The sequence below is a fragment of the Phocoena phocoena genome, chromosome 1 (genome assembly GCF_963924675.1).
Source record: "Phocoena phocoena chromosome 1, mPhoPho1.1, whole genome shotgun sequence".
In the NCBI taxonomy this organism is placed as follows: Eukaryota; Metazoa; Chordata; class Mammalia; order Artiodactyla; family Phocoenidae; genus Phocoena; species Phocoena phocoena.
Genome location: NC_089219.1, coordinates 162814092 through 162828899, shown reverse-complemented (window position 1 = coordinate 162828899; position 14808 = coordinate 162814092). Strand labels below are relative to the sequence as shown.

At 38.6% G+C, this 14808-nt stretch overlaps 1 protein-coding gene across 7 annotated transcripts in view; it reads right to left on the bottom strand.

Annotated features, from left to right (window-relative positions):
* Positions 1 to 10052, bottom strand: part of CDC42BPA (CDC42 binding protein kinase alpha) — a 323215-nt gene extending 313163 nt beyond the window's left edge. For 6 of the 7 annotated variants that reach the window (XM_065875718.1, XM_065875737.1, XM_065875728.1 and 3 more), the window contains exon 1: positions 9615 to 9792. In XM_065875718.1, coding sequence (XP_065731790.1) covers positions 9615 to 9792 — 178 coding nt within the window. Of the gene's footprint in view, positions 1 to 9614 lie in introns of all 7 variants that reach the window. The other variant, XM_065875747.1, reaches the window with a different exon arrangement.
* Between the last annotated feature and the right edge of the window lie 4756 nt (positions 10053 to 14808).

Sequence of the window (14808 nt, the reverse complement as noted above, 5' to 3'; positions counted from 1 at the left end):
TACCAGGATAACTCAAGAGCTGCTGTAATTAATTGGGGCTACCACAGGAACACAGGTAAAAGAAACAAGCACGATCACACTTAATCACAATTTACAGCAATGTAACACAGCAAGGAACGCCTGGAAAAAACTGTCAACTTAGCACGCATCAGTCAGAAATGGGGTGACACATTACAAAGGCATTCAGGAAAAAGGCAGAAATAGAAATCACACTAGACTTGGAAATATTATTATGGTTTTAACCATAAACTCTAGGAAAATCTTTATAAGTACAGAAGATGAGAAGCTTTACGATATCATATCAATGTGTCAGCTGCACCACATACCTGAGCTTTTGGTCTGTTTTTAAATGTTCCTTAGTTATGATTTTTGGTTGGGGCAAGGCCATAATTAGCTAGCAATACAATCACAAACTGGGGCTCTAGCCACTGCGGATTCTTCCTAATCTTTTCAAACAAATATTTTTTTAAATCTCAGGACAGAACACTTCTAAGTAAGTGCATGACTACTTTTAATAATATCTGAGTCAACTTGGGGCGTTAGCCACTTCCAGTAAACCAGGTATTTAAGGATGGGATTCTTGCTGCAGCAGGGCAACATTGCTTTGACCAAAAAAACCTCTCATAAAATTAATTAGCTTTGTTCTATTTCACAGCCATGACAGTCTGTCTCCCAAATTCTATACCAGCGCAACGGTTAGAGAGATAACTGGATTAAAAAATGATCAATTGCTACTGAAATCAAAAAATCACTAGGTTAGCAGGAGCGTCTTTACAAACCACGAACTACACACATAAATATAAACTCAAAGGCATGTATCAAGTTTTATTGTTCTTTGTCTATAAACACATACTTACCCAATGCAGAACTCCACATTAACCTAGTACATACTGCCGAACTGCCTTCTAGGTGATGCAAACAGAAGTGCTACAAAAACATTAAACACGGAAAGGATAAAGGCAAGTCATCCAAACCTCTGCCTTTGGAGTTGGATGTGAACTGTGATAATATTCAAAATACAACGTGATAGAAGAATTCAGTAACCACTTTCTGAAATATAATTAATTTAAGAGCTCTAACACTGCCTATGGATTCTTAGCGCACACCAGCACTTCCCAGACTCTGCCAGCTATCCTCATAAAAAGTGTTCCAGGACTTCCCTGGTGGCGCAGTGGTTGAGAGTCCGCCTGCCGATGCAGGGGACCCAGGTTCGTGCCCCGGTCCGGGAAGATCCCACATGCCACGGAGCGCCTGGGTCCGTGAGCCATGGCCGCTTAGCCTGCGTGTCCGGAGCCTGTGCTCCGCAACGGGAGAGGCCACAACAGTGAGAGGCCCGCATACCACACAAAAAAAAAAAAAGGGTTCCAAAGTCAAATGACTTAGGTAAAACAAAGTTAAAGAGGTTTCTGTACCACAGAACTTTTGAAAAGTGTTACTACGATAATGTGCTTTGTAATATACAAAGAGGGATGCAATAAGTACTATTTCCCAATCTTACATATACACTGAACTCTTAATTTTCAAAATCTTCATTTATATCTATTGAAACATAGTTTAGGAAACACTAGGGTATACTGTGGATTTTCTTCATATTTACTGTCAGCCTACAACATGCATTTATGGGTGCTGCATAATCTTTAGTCCACAAACATTCCTAATGACATATCAATAATTTTTCATGATTATTTTAATCTTCTGAGTTGAGGTCTAGAATCCCACCACTGATTTGCAGGTTGGAGCTATATAAATATAAAAATAAATCATAACTAGCCATTTCACAATATTTGCTGTTGGTGATGAAAAGAATAGGCATGGGCTTAATATTTACTGAAAAACAGTTCAGAACTACACACAACATTGTAAAGCAACTATACTCCAATAAAAATTAATAAAAAAAAAAAGTTCAGTTAATAACAACAAAATGTTCCAATGCAAAATATCCTGAAAGAAGGAATAAGATGCTGTTTGCATAGTCACACAGGGAAAGACATCCCCGATGCCAATATAATTCAATAAAATAATATCAGTAAGCTATGAGTATGTTTGTTAATGGTGAAATAAAGTTATTTACATCCCTGTATTAGTACAACTATACATTTCAATTAAACTTTACCAAAAATTAGCATTTTATCTTCCTTTATCATAAGGCCAGATAGAAACTTCAAAAACAGAATGAGAAGCCTCTTGCCTTCTGAGATGGCCCACACTCTGTCTATGGAGCGTGCATCTCCCTGAATAAACCTTCTTATCATTTTTGGGAAAAAACAAAACAAAAACAGAATGAGAAAAAAGCCAACAAAATTCAACTATAAATCACCAGAAAAAGAAAATCCTAAACCAACTTTCAACCTTTTCGCAAAATAAGCTATTACTATTATGCCAATTTTTCACTGATGTTAAAACAGACTTAGGTTAAGTAACTTGCTTAAATCACCCAGCCAATGATCAAGGGAGTCAGTCTGAACCCAAAGCCCCTACTCTTTTCCAGTATTATAGGTTTAGAACAGAAATATTTCAGGTGAGGTATTCCACTTGTAGATCTTCACCATGGAAACTCTAAGTAAATTTAATTAAGCTTCATCACTATGAATAGAAAAAACTGACTAGAACATGTTTTTTTTTTTCATAAATTAAGCCTACAGTGATGTGTATGCAATCTGAAATAAAAACCAAAATTTAATAAGTGATTGCATGACTGAACTAATTCACAGGTATTTTTAAAAGATTGTTTTCATCCACATAAGTAGTATTTTCAAGCATAATTAGATTGGGGGTGAGAGGAATAGTGTTGATGGGGAAGAATTAAAGAGAACAATAAATGTATGTCAGAAGAGAGAGAAAAAGACTAATTAATTTATGCTATAAGCTATTTATCTTTAAAATCAAGTCAAATTATCCTCTAGTATTATCTTCCACCTTAATACTCAGAATAGAAATTTATGGTAATCACAGAGTTCTAATTGCTCACATAGTGTTGAAACAGCACCAATTATATATGGTTTCCTCTTTAATAAAAGTATTATATATTCTGGCTTCTTTAAGCTCTACATAAATAGGTGCTGGCACTTGAAACCCATAGTTTCACAGATACAAATAATAGTAAAGTTCCCACACTAATCCAAAAATCTGAAACCAACAGCCTAGCAAAAAACATTGTAACCTTAGAAAAAACAATACTTAACACTATAATGAATTGTAAAATTGAATGTCCATGATCTTTTCCTCTGAAATATCACAAAGTAATGAATAACATTATTTCACAGACAGACAATAGTTTTGCAACATGTTACAATTAAAGTAACTAAAGCTGCAAAAGATAAGGTGAGAATTTCTGAATTTGTTGTGAATGCCCATACTTGAAAAGCAAGTTTAATTAGAGCAAGAAAAGGTCATAAACAGAGACTTGTCAGTAATTTCAAGGACTTCAGAGGCTAAAAGCACTGGTTCATTATTTTATCTAATTTCATTCTACTTTACAGGGTGCTTTTCCTGGACGCAAATGTTCACCAGCCTCGCACATGTGCTACTCCACCATGATTAAGTTTACCTGTCACTATCACACAGAAGACAATTGAAAGTCCACAACCACTAAGTAAAACCTAACTTACTCAGATTTGGATTTTCTCTCCAAACCACACAGTGTTCCAAACTTTCCCTAAAATTATCTCTTTCTAACCCTGAAGACACAAGGGACACGATGACCTCATACTGAAAGAGCATTTCCCAAAGGGTGTTCCATGGAACACTGGTTGCCATCCGTCTTCCTCAAAACATTATAAATTCTAGGATAACCCACAATATTTTTTTTTTCACAATATTTTTAATGTTTAATTTTGTGTAAAAGTTTCCCAAATTTATTTACCCACACAACCCCCCCCCCAAAAGCACCTATTAATATCCCATGGATTTCCAGAACACATTCTGAAACTAGGGAGGGGGCTAAAGAAACCCTAACCCCAAAATGAACCATCGTTCATATGAGGAAGAATTAAGGGGCAAATAGTGAGATTGGAAAGTGGAGAGCCAGGTCTCTGAGCCTCCTGTTAACCAATGAAAGCTGAAGTGCTACTCACCTATAGCAGCAGATAAAGAAGCACTAGAATTGGGAGAGGGGTGTTAGCCAAGAGAGGCTAACAGCTACTAATTGGAAAAAGTGGACACTGTAGAGAGGAAGTATGGAGCAACTAGCTGGGAAGAGCAAACCTGTTACTCTGATCAGCATCAAAGGGGAAAAAAGGAAATCCCCTGGATCTGGAAAGGAGTTTTATATGCAGTGACAACAAAAGACAGTCATTCATACGTCTGGGATGACCTATACTTATAGTGTGGGTCATTTCCAAGAAAAAAGAAAAAATCTTTATGGAAAGAACTTCTTGACTCAAGATACAGCAAAAGCTGTTGAGCAATTCTTCACCTTAGCTACTGAAAACTTGAAGTCACCCCCACTGGAAGTTTCATGAGAAACAAGGGATGAGAAAATCTATGGAACTAGCAGATCCTTCTCACCTGCATCTACTCTAACATTCATCTGGAGTAATGGGAAGGCATAAACAAAAAACTACAACCAATGTCTAAAGGTCATATCCCTCATGTTTGACAAGTTACACAACTTTTACAGTTAATGGAAGTCAATATCCAGGAGCCCAAAGTCAGAAAAGGAAAAATGTCAAAAAAAAAAATACTCAAGTATTCACGAATCAGACTAAAGTAGCAACCCAGGAAAACAGTGTATTCATGCTCATTTTCTCATTTCTCCCCTCTCCCATTCTCCCTCCCTCCTTCCAAGTATCCTGTCACTACCTAAACTCCTTTCTTTTAAATTCTTCAGTCTGTCCCAAATTTAATCATGTGTACTTTCTGAAAAAGGGAACTAGGTCTATAATTTTTTCACCGTTAAACAGTGAACATGTTTTAGCGTCATCTACACTAGAATTCAAACTATTCTGCTTCCAATCTTCGGTAAGAAATGTAAGAAAACACAAGTTCTGTATAACAATATTTATTCTTTCAACACATGATGTACTTGATATATTCTAGTATATTTAATTTTTTAAATGCTGGTTGGACTTAGTAAATTGATTCTAAAACCTATCAAAACCAATAGGATGAAAAACAATGAGCAATATATACAATATACTGGCAATAAGTGTACATGAATAGAAAAGGGTTTGGAAGAATTTTTTTTGACTACCATAAAAGAGTAGTAGAATAAAATATTAATTTGTAACAAGTTCAGTTCTTTTACCCTAAAATAGCCTGGGCTTACCATCTAATATTAACCAAGTCCCAGGAATTATGGAACATTTCATAAAATTTCCAACACATTATGCTACGTGTTTTTACACTGCTATGTTAAGGTATGCCTTACATTTCCATATGAAATAAGTTCCTAAAATTATTAGTGTTATTCCTGACATCCCTGTTCACACTCATGGAGCAGTACATCCTTTAAAAAAGAGAGAAACACAATGGAAATGGAAAAATAATAGCCATCACTTATTGCATGCTTCTATCATATGCCAGCATTGTGTTAGACCAAATAACTGTGCTTACTATCACTCTTAGAAGAGACTAGATTATTAGGTGACTAGTATAAAGGAAACAAATGCCCAACCTATATTTCTGGTGACATTTATGATGATCCTAATTGAGGACTTAAATAAAAATAAACCTAATCATGTGTATTAAATGAACTTATTGGTAATTTGGTATGATTAATAAATTCTACTCAGGAAAAGCTAACAACGAGGAACAACATAAGTGAAGAACAAAGAAAAGATTCAGATTCTTCTAATCAAGGCATCATCATCTCACTTAAATGACCCACATATCAAAAGCATGAATAAGCTTTGAAACTACTCTAATAAAATGAAAAGTTTAAACCACAGTACCTGCTGATGTACTCTAGTAACAAGTTTATTAGTCATTCAGACTATTGTGTGTGTGTGTATACACTGAATAAACTATAAAATTACTGTTGTTTAAGGATAATTTAAATGAAATGTTATAAAGTCCAAGATTCACAAAGCATCAAAATACAGTTGGCCATATACAGATAGTTCTGCATTTCTTTTTTTGTATTGAGTAATATAATCTTATGCCTATTTTTTAAGTAACTTGGTTAAGAATTCCCTAAAATTCTGATTTTTCCATTTCACCAATTCAATGAATAACATATTCATTTAGTCATTATTAGCAGATTAGCTTATAATGTAAAAGTTATTTTTACTTCTACAGCTCTACTGTAACTTAACTCTAGAGTCACACTACTGATAACAGAACTATTATTTTATAAACAAAACATACAAACCACTTCAACAACTTAAAAAAAAGGACAAAACATAATCTTTCAAAGCTTGTTGTATATAACAGGAAAATATAATATTTCATAAAAATAATAATCTTATTAAATCTAAAAGTGATATATGGCCTTAAGGCACTCTTTGTCCCCTTGCTCTATTGCTCGGTGACTTAATCCCCTCTTCCTCTCTAGAGCTCTACTTGTTTCCTCCCTCAAGCCATTAGCACCAAATGCAAGGAGTGCTATCAAAAAAAAGAAAAAAAAACTAACTGAATTGTCAGCTTTCTTACTGTCATGATACTGTAATGAGCAAACATTAACTGTATCAGTAGAAAAGTGAAATGGGCCATAACTAGGAATAAAGTGAAATTGATGGAAATGAAGCAAGTCAGAATCTTGCTGACTTCATTTTTAAAAGTACCACCAGCATAAAAATAAGGCATATCTAGATGACACTTCCATTCATATAGACAGCCAAACAAATATACATCATGTACTAGTATTTAACCACTACAGCTCTTCTGTTGCAAATATTGGGTCTTTTAAAACTCAAACTAAAAATTGTATCATTTAAGGCAAACCTAAATTACCAAATTTAACCCCAACAAATAATCCCTTTCAATTTCCATCACAGACCAAAAAAATAATATTTAAAATATTAAATTGAGGTCAATTCACTATCTAGAAACTTCCTTAATCTAACTTGTTTTTTATATAATGTTAGGTAGTGAGAATCCAATAAGACATTTCCCCAAAATGTAGTAATCAATTCGTACGAGAACAGTTGATCTATTTCAATAATTAAATGAGGAGACTGGCATTCTTAAATAACCTAAATTCTCAAAAAACTTAAAAGGTAGTAAATACTACTACTCATGATGCACTTCTTGACAGCTTTTTCCATTCTTTCCTTCCTTCCTCCTTACCCAAACTTCTATGGTTGGTAACTCCCACTTTCACGACCTCACACTCCAACTTAAAAACGCCTAAGACTTAACAGACACTGCCTAGTCCCAAAGCCTACAAAATAACTGCCTAAAAATTCTAGTCTCTCGTTTTTTATTACTGAGAAACACAACAGGAGTTTACTTAAGAGATTTTGTTACATCACACCAGACTTCTAAAAGACAAAATATGAAGGATACTACTAAAACATAATTTACTTTAAAATTGTGAAAAGTCCCTTGCTTGAAATTATTTATAATCTGCTAATAAAAATAAAATGTATTTGGCCAATCACTTATTTGACTTTTGGCTTATTTGGCTTAAATTAAATATATACAAACAAGGGTTTTTTTAATACAGATATAAGAAACAAGATCCAAGAAAACATATTTAGTGGGAAATATATATAAATTATTCTGATAATACAGAAAAATATCTCATAACATAAATGTAAATTCTTAATCACCAAAAGGCAATTGAGGATATAGTTTTTTATCATATTTTTAAATTACATTTACAACTGGTACATACGAAGAGTTCTCCCACCATTTTGCAGATGAGAAATAATAGATATTAAAATGACAATCATAATCATAGACTAGAGTATCGCTATGAAACCATAATTCAAGAACTGAATCTCTAAAAGTATCAAAATCTTTTCTTTAAATCTTAAAAAAAAACTAAAAATTTTCTAAATTTATTAAACGTGAGGTGTAAAACTACACATGCTTTATAAAATACTTTACACATAAAAATAAGGGACATATATTCACAAATCCAGTACCAAAGTCAAAACTGTTTCATTCTTAAGAGAGCAGTCTCTTGAAAGATCATTTAGAATTCTTACATTCCCAGTATGAGTCTAGTAATCTGTTTTTAAAAATTATTCTATTCACATTTCATATATATATATATATATATATATATGTTTTTTAACCCTTACGACATCAAGTTGCTAGAAAACTTCTGATACCGACAAATTGAATAATTAAAGTTATGATGTGTAGGCAATCCTGAGTAAGTGATTTACGTGACAAACGAATTTTTAATAAATTTCAAGTCAAAAAAACGAAATAATCACCAACTGACTTTTACTTCAGAAAAATAAAGATTTACTTGGAAACAAAAACATTTTACTATAAAAACTTTCCAACAAACTCAAATATTGGTATTCCAAAGGTACAAAATAACTTCTTTAGCTAATATCCTTCAAAAGTCAATGTACCAATGTAGGTACACTGCCATGTACTATACACAGTATGGTATGTGATGATGTGTACTCTTCCCACAGAGAACTGGTGGATGTTGGAACTTGCTCACATGTAACATCGGAAACAGAACTTAAGCCAAGCCTTCAAGCTTGAAGGTCACATGGAGCATTTGCTCTCATCATTGATTTACTCCACTACCTAGCTCTTCTAAACCACATCTATATTTAGGAGAATGAAGACAAAAATTTAGCCAGTTTAGGTTTGAATTAAATTTAGAGTAAATCTAACTCTCAGGCAGGCAGGAGCTGCTCCCAAACATTCTCTACCAAATACTATCACAAAATTCTTAAACTATTTATGTCATCTGACAAACATGACAATTTTTGGCAAGTCCGTGTTTAGTAATTTCCTTTGCTTGTACTATATAGAGATGTGATAAAACCCACTGATGACCACCTTCAAGTTCCTGTTGACCTAAGATATTTTAGTATCTCCTCCCATTTCCAGAGTGATTTCCAAAGCCTGGGAAGGAATGCTTCCACTAATAAATATCTTTCAACTGAATGCCTGTTATACCACCACGCTCTCGGCAAAGCAAGCAATAATCCATTTTTGCCCATCACAGAATTATTCAAAATCTCCTACTGCTGACCAAAAAACATAAGTTCTTCCTCATAAGTCCCACATTAAATCTAGGCAACACTAGAGGGGTGGGATAGGGAGGGTGGGAGGGAGGGAGACGCCAAGAGGGAAGAGATATGGGGATATATGTGTATATATATATATATATATATATATATATATATAGCTGATTCACTTTGTTATACAGCTGCAACTAACACACCATTGTAAAGCAATTATACTCCAATAAAGATGTTAAAAAAACAAAATCTAGGCAACAACTGAGTAGCATGCTTTTACTCTTGGGAAAATACTGAAAACTACAAAAAAAAAAACCTTGAATAATTGGTGTCCACTCTTTTATTGTATATATATTTAAACACATTATGTATAATGTATTTAAATACATAATATATATTGTGTAAACACAATATATATTTATATACTCATTACAGAGAGTTTATCATGATAACTTTCTGTAACAATTAAACCATAATGGCTAGCTAAAGAGTTTTTTATTTTACATACAAACTTACCCCATTCTAGGTATTCAAGAATGTTCTTCTCTCTTCTCAATGGAGAATTATTGCATTCATCATAAAGGCAGATGAGGATATCCAGTAACGTTTCCACACTGAAGCACTGCCCATTGGTCTGAGCGGGCCCATCCAAAATAAACTGCTCCAACTGCCTCAAACGCACTTCTCCAGACATGTTTGCTTCAACTTCTGCTGGTTTTTCTTTCAATTACTGAACCGATTTTGACGATGATTATTTGAACCTAGACTTTAAAAGGTGTGGTTTTAAAAATAAACCACTTGTTATTCAAACAACTGTCATGCAATGCCGGTGCTGAATTCAACATCCAACACACCAGTAACCTCACTTAACTGAAGCGTCTTCTATTTCACACATATACATATATTTTGAGGGAAAGTTACCATAAAATATATTTAAAACATTTTTAAAAGAATAATACAATTAAATCGTATATTTAAATAAAATAATTAAAAAGTACTGAGAACCAAAGAGTCAACACTTCTTTAAAAAAAAAAAAAAACTCTTCTCCTTCATTCAAAATTCAACTCGTGCAACATAATCCTGAAACGAATCCAGTTGCATCATTAATGAATTAAGTCCGATCTGCATCAGCAATTCACTTCCTAAGCAGAAGGAAAATCGAAAAGGAAGGAAAAAACCAGAACGTATATAAGGGGGAGGGAAAACCAAAAATTCTGCTGCAAATCCTCCCAACCACCACTTGGATAACGCATCAGCGGCAATTTCTCCGGAGGGAAAGGGAGGGGGCGAGGTCCCTGAAGCAGCCCCTCGACTCGGAGCACGCCAAGCCTTCCCCGGAGGAGGCTTTCCCTTTCTCCTCCCGAGGTCCTTCTTTTTAAGGCTTTGCAGTTAGTCCTATTTCCAACGGATTCCGATGAAAACTCTTCATTTTTCTCCCCGCTTCTCCCAGGGGCCTGACTGGCTGCGGGCGGCACTCGCCCCCGGCTCCGGGAGCGGCGGCTACTCGGCCGCCCGAGCTCGCTCCATGTCGGTGGTCGCTGGGCCGCCGGCCTGGGCCGCGCCGGGCGCAGAGCCCGGTCTCCCCCACACCCGCACCGCGGCCGCCCACCCGCTCGCCCGCCCACACTCCCGACGCCCTGGCGAGGGGGTGCTTTTCTGGATTCAAAGGACACGGACGGCAGCAACTGCGGCGGCGACGGCGCGGGCGGCTCCGGCAGCTAGTTCTCCCCCTTCTTCACACCCCTGGGTTAAGGGCATCTTTCCCCCGCAATGAGGGGAGCGGCCGAGGCGCAGGAGGAGGGGTTGGTGCCGCTGGTAAGGAGACCAGAGGCTGCCGCAGCCCGGCTCGCAGCCACTCCCTTCCTTTCCCTCCACCCCTCCCCCTCCTTCCCCGTCCTCTCGCGCTCGCGCCCTGGGCTCCGCGAGGCTGCTCCAGGCCCCGCCGCACGCAGGCGGAGGCTCGCCGACGAGTCCGGATCCAATATGGCGGCCCCCGCCCCCCGACACGCGCACACCCGCCCTCTGCCTTCCCCGCCCCCGCCCCGCCCCCGCCCGAACCCAGCCGGCGAGTTGAGGTCCGGTTCTGCGGCCCCGCAGAGCCGAGGCCAGGCCTTGGGGGCGCGCGGGCGGGGGCCGGGGGCACGGCGGCTGCACCACCCCGAGGGGAGGGTGGGGACGCTTCGGCTGGAGAGGCTGCGGCTGCCGCAACGTGGAATGCAGGGATACGGGAGGACTGAGGGAGGCCGCGGCGGCGGCGGTGGTGGCAGACGGTATGGAGGCGGGAGGACCCAGGCGCGGGTTGGGAACTGCGCCACCGCCTCGCCGCCGTTCCCGGTTCCTCGAGGCTTCTCGTAGGGATCGCAAAGCGGGGCTTCCTCCGGTCCTCGGAGGCACCACCCGACTGGCACGTTTGCTAAGGGGGCCCAGAAGCAAACGGCTTTAGGCTTCCAACAGATCTGTAAAACACAGTGCTTTTCTCACCGCCTCTTACCTGCGCGCTACCCGCCCCCCAAATTCAGTTCTCAACAACTCCAAAGTAATTTTCTGGGTGTCCAATTACACTACTTCTTGTGTCATTTCCCGGGACAAATACACTGACAGACATGTACGCGCTACCCTCCAAGTCCTGAGTGTGTGTGCGAGAAGAACTCTCCATGTCTATTCCCAAAAGTTTCCCTACGTAGAGAACAGTATTTTCTCCTCCGGAACTATTCTAGGGGCTGCCTTTATCCCCAGCCTAGGTTACCACCTACAGGGGATTCAACCAATGAAGGGGAGTCAGGACAGTTCGCCACTCTCACCAAAACTCCATCCCCTGTGCGCGCTCGCATGCGCGCGCGCACACACACGTAGCCCAATGGCACGATGCAGAAACTGGGCAGCAAAGGCAAGTAACTCAATAGGTAAGGCCATTTAGGGCCTTCCGGGGTTTTTTTGAATCTTGATTTTAGGAGAGCGCTCTACAAAATTCTCATGGAAGATCCCACATTTAAATGTATCACTAAACTGGGTCACTGCATTTCTGTCATTTCCTCTCAAAACTGCCATCTCCTTTATAATCTTTCTCCAAAATACAATTATTTTATATTCCTTTCCTACACCCGTGAGGCAGTTATGTTTTCTATGTTAATGCCTACAATTGCCACAATTTTTCACATCTTACTAATATGAAATCTGAGGAAGCACTAGAAACGAAGGTCTAGAAATGAAGGCTAAAAATGAAGGCTAAGGTTAATTATTCAAGTTGCTGTCATTCACAAAATATTGTGACGCTTGTGAAATCTACACTTGCATGGCTTATATGAGGAGACACTATTTCCAGTAAGCTCTTGACACATGTGATACTTACATAGATTCAGACAAAAGATGGATCATTTATAGCCATGACATCTTTATGTGTGTGTGTATTGGCTAATTATAAAAGTAATAGAAAAGCAAAAAGAAATGTTTAATCCTAACACAGGTAATAATATTTTGGTGTTTATTTTTAAAGTCTCTTTCCTATGTATTTTAATAAAATGATGCATAACAGAAGCCAGTTTTATAGCCTCCTGTTTTCACTTAGCAATATATTATGAACATGTTCTCAGGTCAGCACATATTCTTAAGCAACATGGTTTTTAATGGTGAAGCCAAGACATTTTAACAGTTTCAGTTGACCATGAGGTGGGGTAGCAAAGAAAGAAGCAATTTCTTCTGCTTTGGCACCACAGAGCTGGCTCTAAGATACCTACTCATCCAACTTGTAAATAACTCTAAAGAAGAGTTTAAAAGAGAACCTATAACACATTGTCTCAATAAATACTAATTGGGCTTCCCTGGTGGCGCAGTGGTTGGGAGTCCGCCTGCCGATGCAGGGGACGCAGGTTTGTGCCCCGGTCCGGGAAGATGCCACGTGCCGCGGAGCGGCTGAGCCCATGAGCCCGTGAGCCCGTGAGCCACGGCCGCTGAGCCTGCGCTTCTGGAGCCTGTGCTCCGCAATGGGAGAGGCCACAACAGTGAGAGGCCCGCGTACCGCAAAAAATAAAAATAAAAATAAAAAAATAAATAAATAAATAAATAAATACTAATTAACAGTGGAAGTATATGAGGTACAGATATGTTTTTTAACAAAAGAGTCATGCTGCCAGTTTTCTCTCTACCTATTCTGTTAGCACTTGGGTACCACCCACAGTCCAGGGTACTGATGGTTGCTTAATAACATTTTCCACATTATTTAGAGAGTAAAGGGGAGAACTTATTATTTTTATTTTTTAAGAAAAGCACAAAGAGAAGGAAGAAGGTTGAACCCAATCAATTTTGCTTGAATAATTCAAGCTCAGAGACTTAATAATTAACTAGACCCTAAACACATTGTGTGGGTGTTATTTTAAATGTTTGGGTTGAAGTGTGAACATTCTTGTTAATGAAACCGAAGAAAGGTGCAGCTCCAGCAGCCCTGCAATGCTTGAAGTGATCCTGCAAAACATGAGTGCTACAGGCTGCATGGCAGGGTAGCACATTTTTCTTTGGATAAAAAACCTGGAGGAGGTCTTCTTTGTGAAATTTTGCTTGGGGGCCTGGAGATTAGATGTATACCACTGCAAACACAAATTGTTTGAAATAATCAGGAAAAGTTTTATGAAGATGCTGGGTATTATTCTGACCTTTCAGAAAAGAAATAGGACAGGAGAGGACAGAGAGATAGGAGAGTGAAAAGAATAAAACAGGACAGGAGTCATTAAGCCTAGTCCAACAAATCCTCCAATTCTGGCCTAAGAACAGAATTGATCTACCAGTTTATAACAACCAGCCCCACTCTTACCTTGCTGTACCTTACTCCAGAATAACTATAGGTTCAATGATGGAGAACAGGGCCAAAAGCAAGGTGAGTGCCACAGCAGGGCTTCATGTATAGTAGCACACAGGTATTTTACTATATCACCTTTCAGGCCAGCTAGCACATCCTGACCCTGCAAATGACTGACTTGGTTTAGAGCCCTCTGAGGATAAAATGCCCGCAAATGCTTGTCCTCACTTCATGTCTGACTCCTGACATGAGTAATACCAGCTGCAAAGGCTTATGTTATAAAAAAGGGAGACTTTGTAATTAATAATTACCTCTTTTACAGAACACTTACAATGTGTAAATACTCTCCTGAGTACTTTGAGGATATTATTCTATTCAATCATTATAAGCATATGGAGTAGACAAAGTACCATTTCCATATCATAGATAAGGAAACGGGTTTAGAGATATCTTGGATAACTTGTGAATGACCACACAGCTAGCAAGTGACACAGGAACTGGGAGTCAACACCAGTTATACAAGAGATGTCAGAAAGATCTGCAGAATTCCATAAACCCAACTCCTCCTTCCTGTTGTAACCAGGGAGCAGTGGGATATAGTTGTTAATTCACATATTTGGATGTTAGAAATTGACATCAGGGCAGAGGAGGGAAACACATGTGACGGATCGGGATCCAACCAGAAAAAGAGAAATCACCCATGTATTTAAACCAGAGAGACCTTAATTATGAGAAATGGGTACACAGGTGATGGAAGAGCTGAGGAAACACACAGGGGAGAGTGAGGTGACCCACAGTCTGGTGGCAGCACCTGCTACTACCCCAAGGCTGGTGGAAGCTAAAACCAGGCCTAGAGGGAGCTGGAGCCCAGAGGAGGTACAAGGGCTACCAGGGAGGCTGCCTAGGCAGAGAGAGGGGAA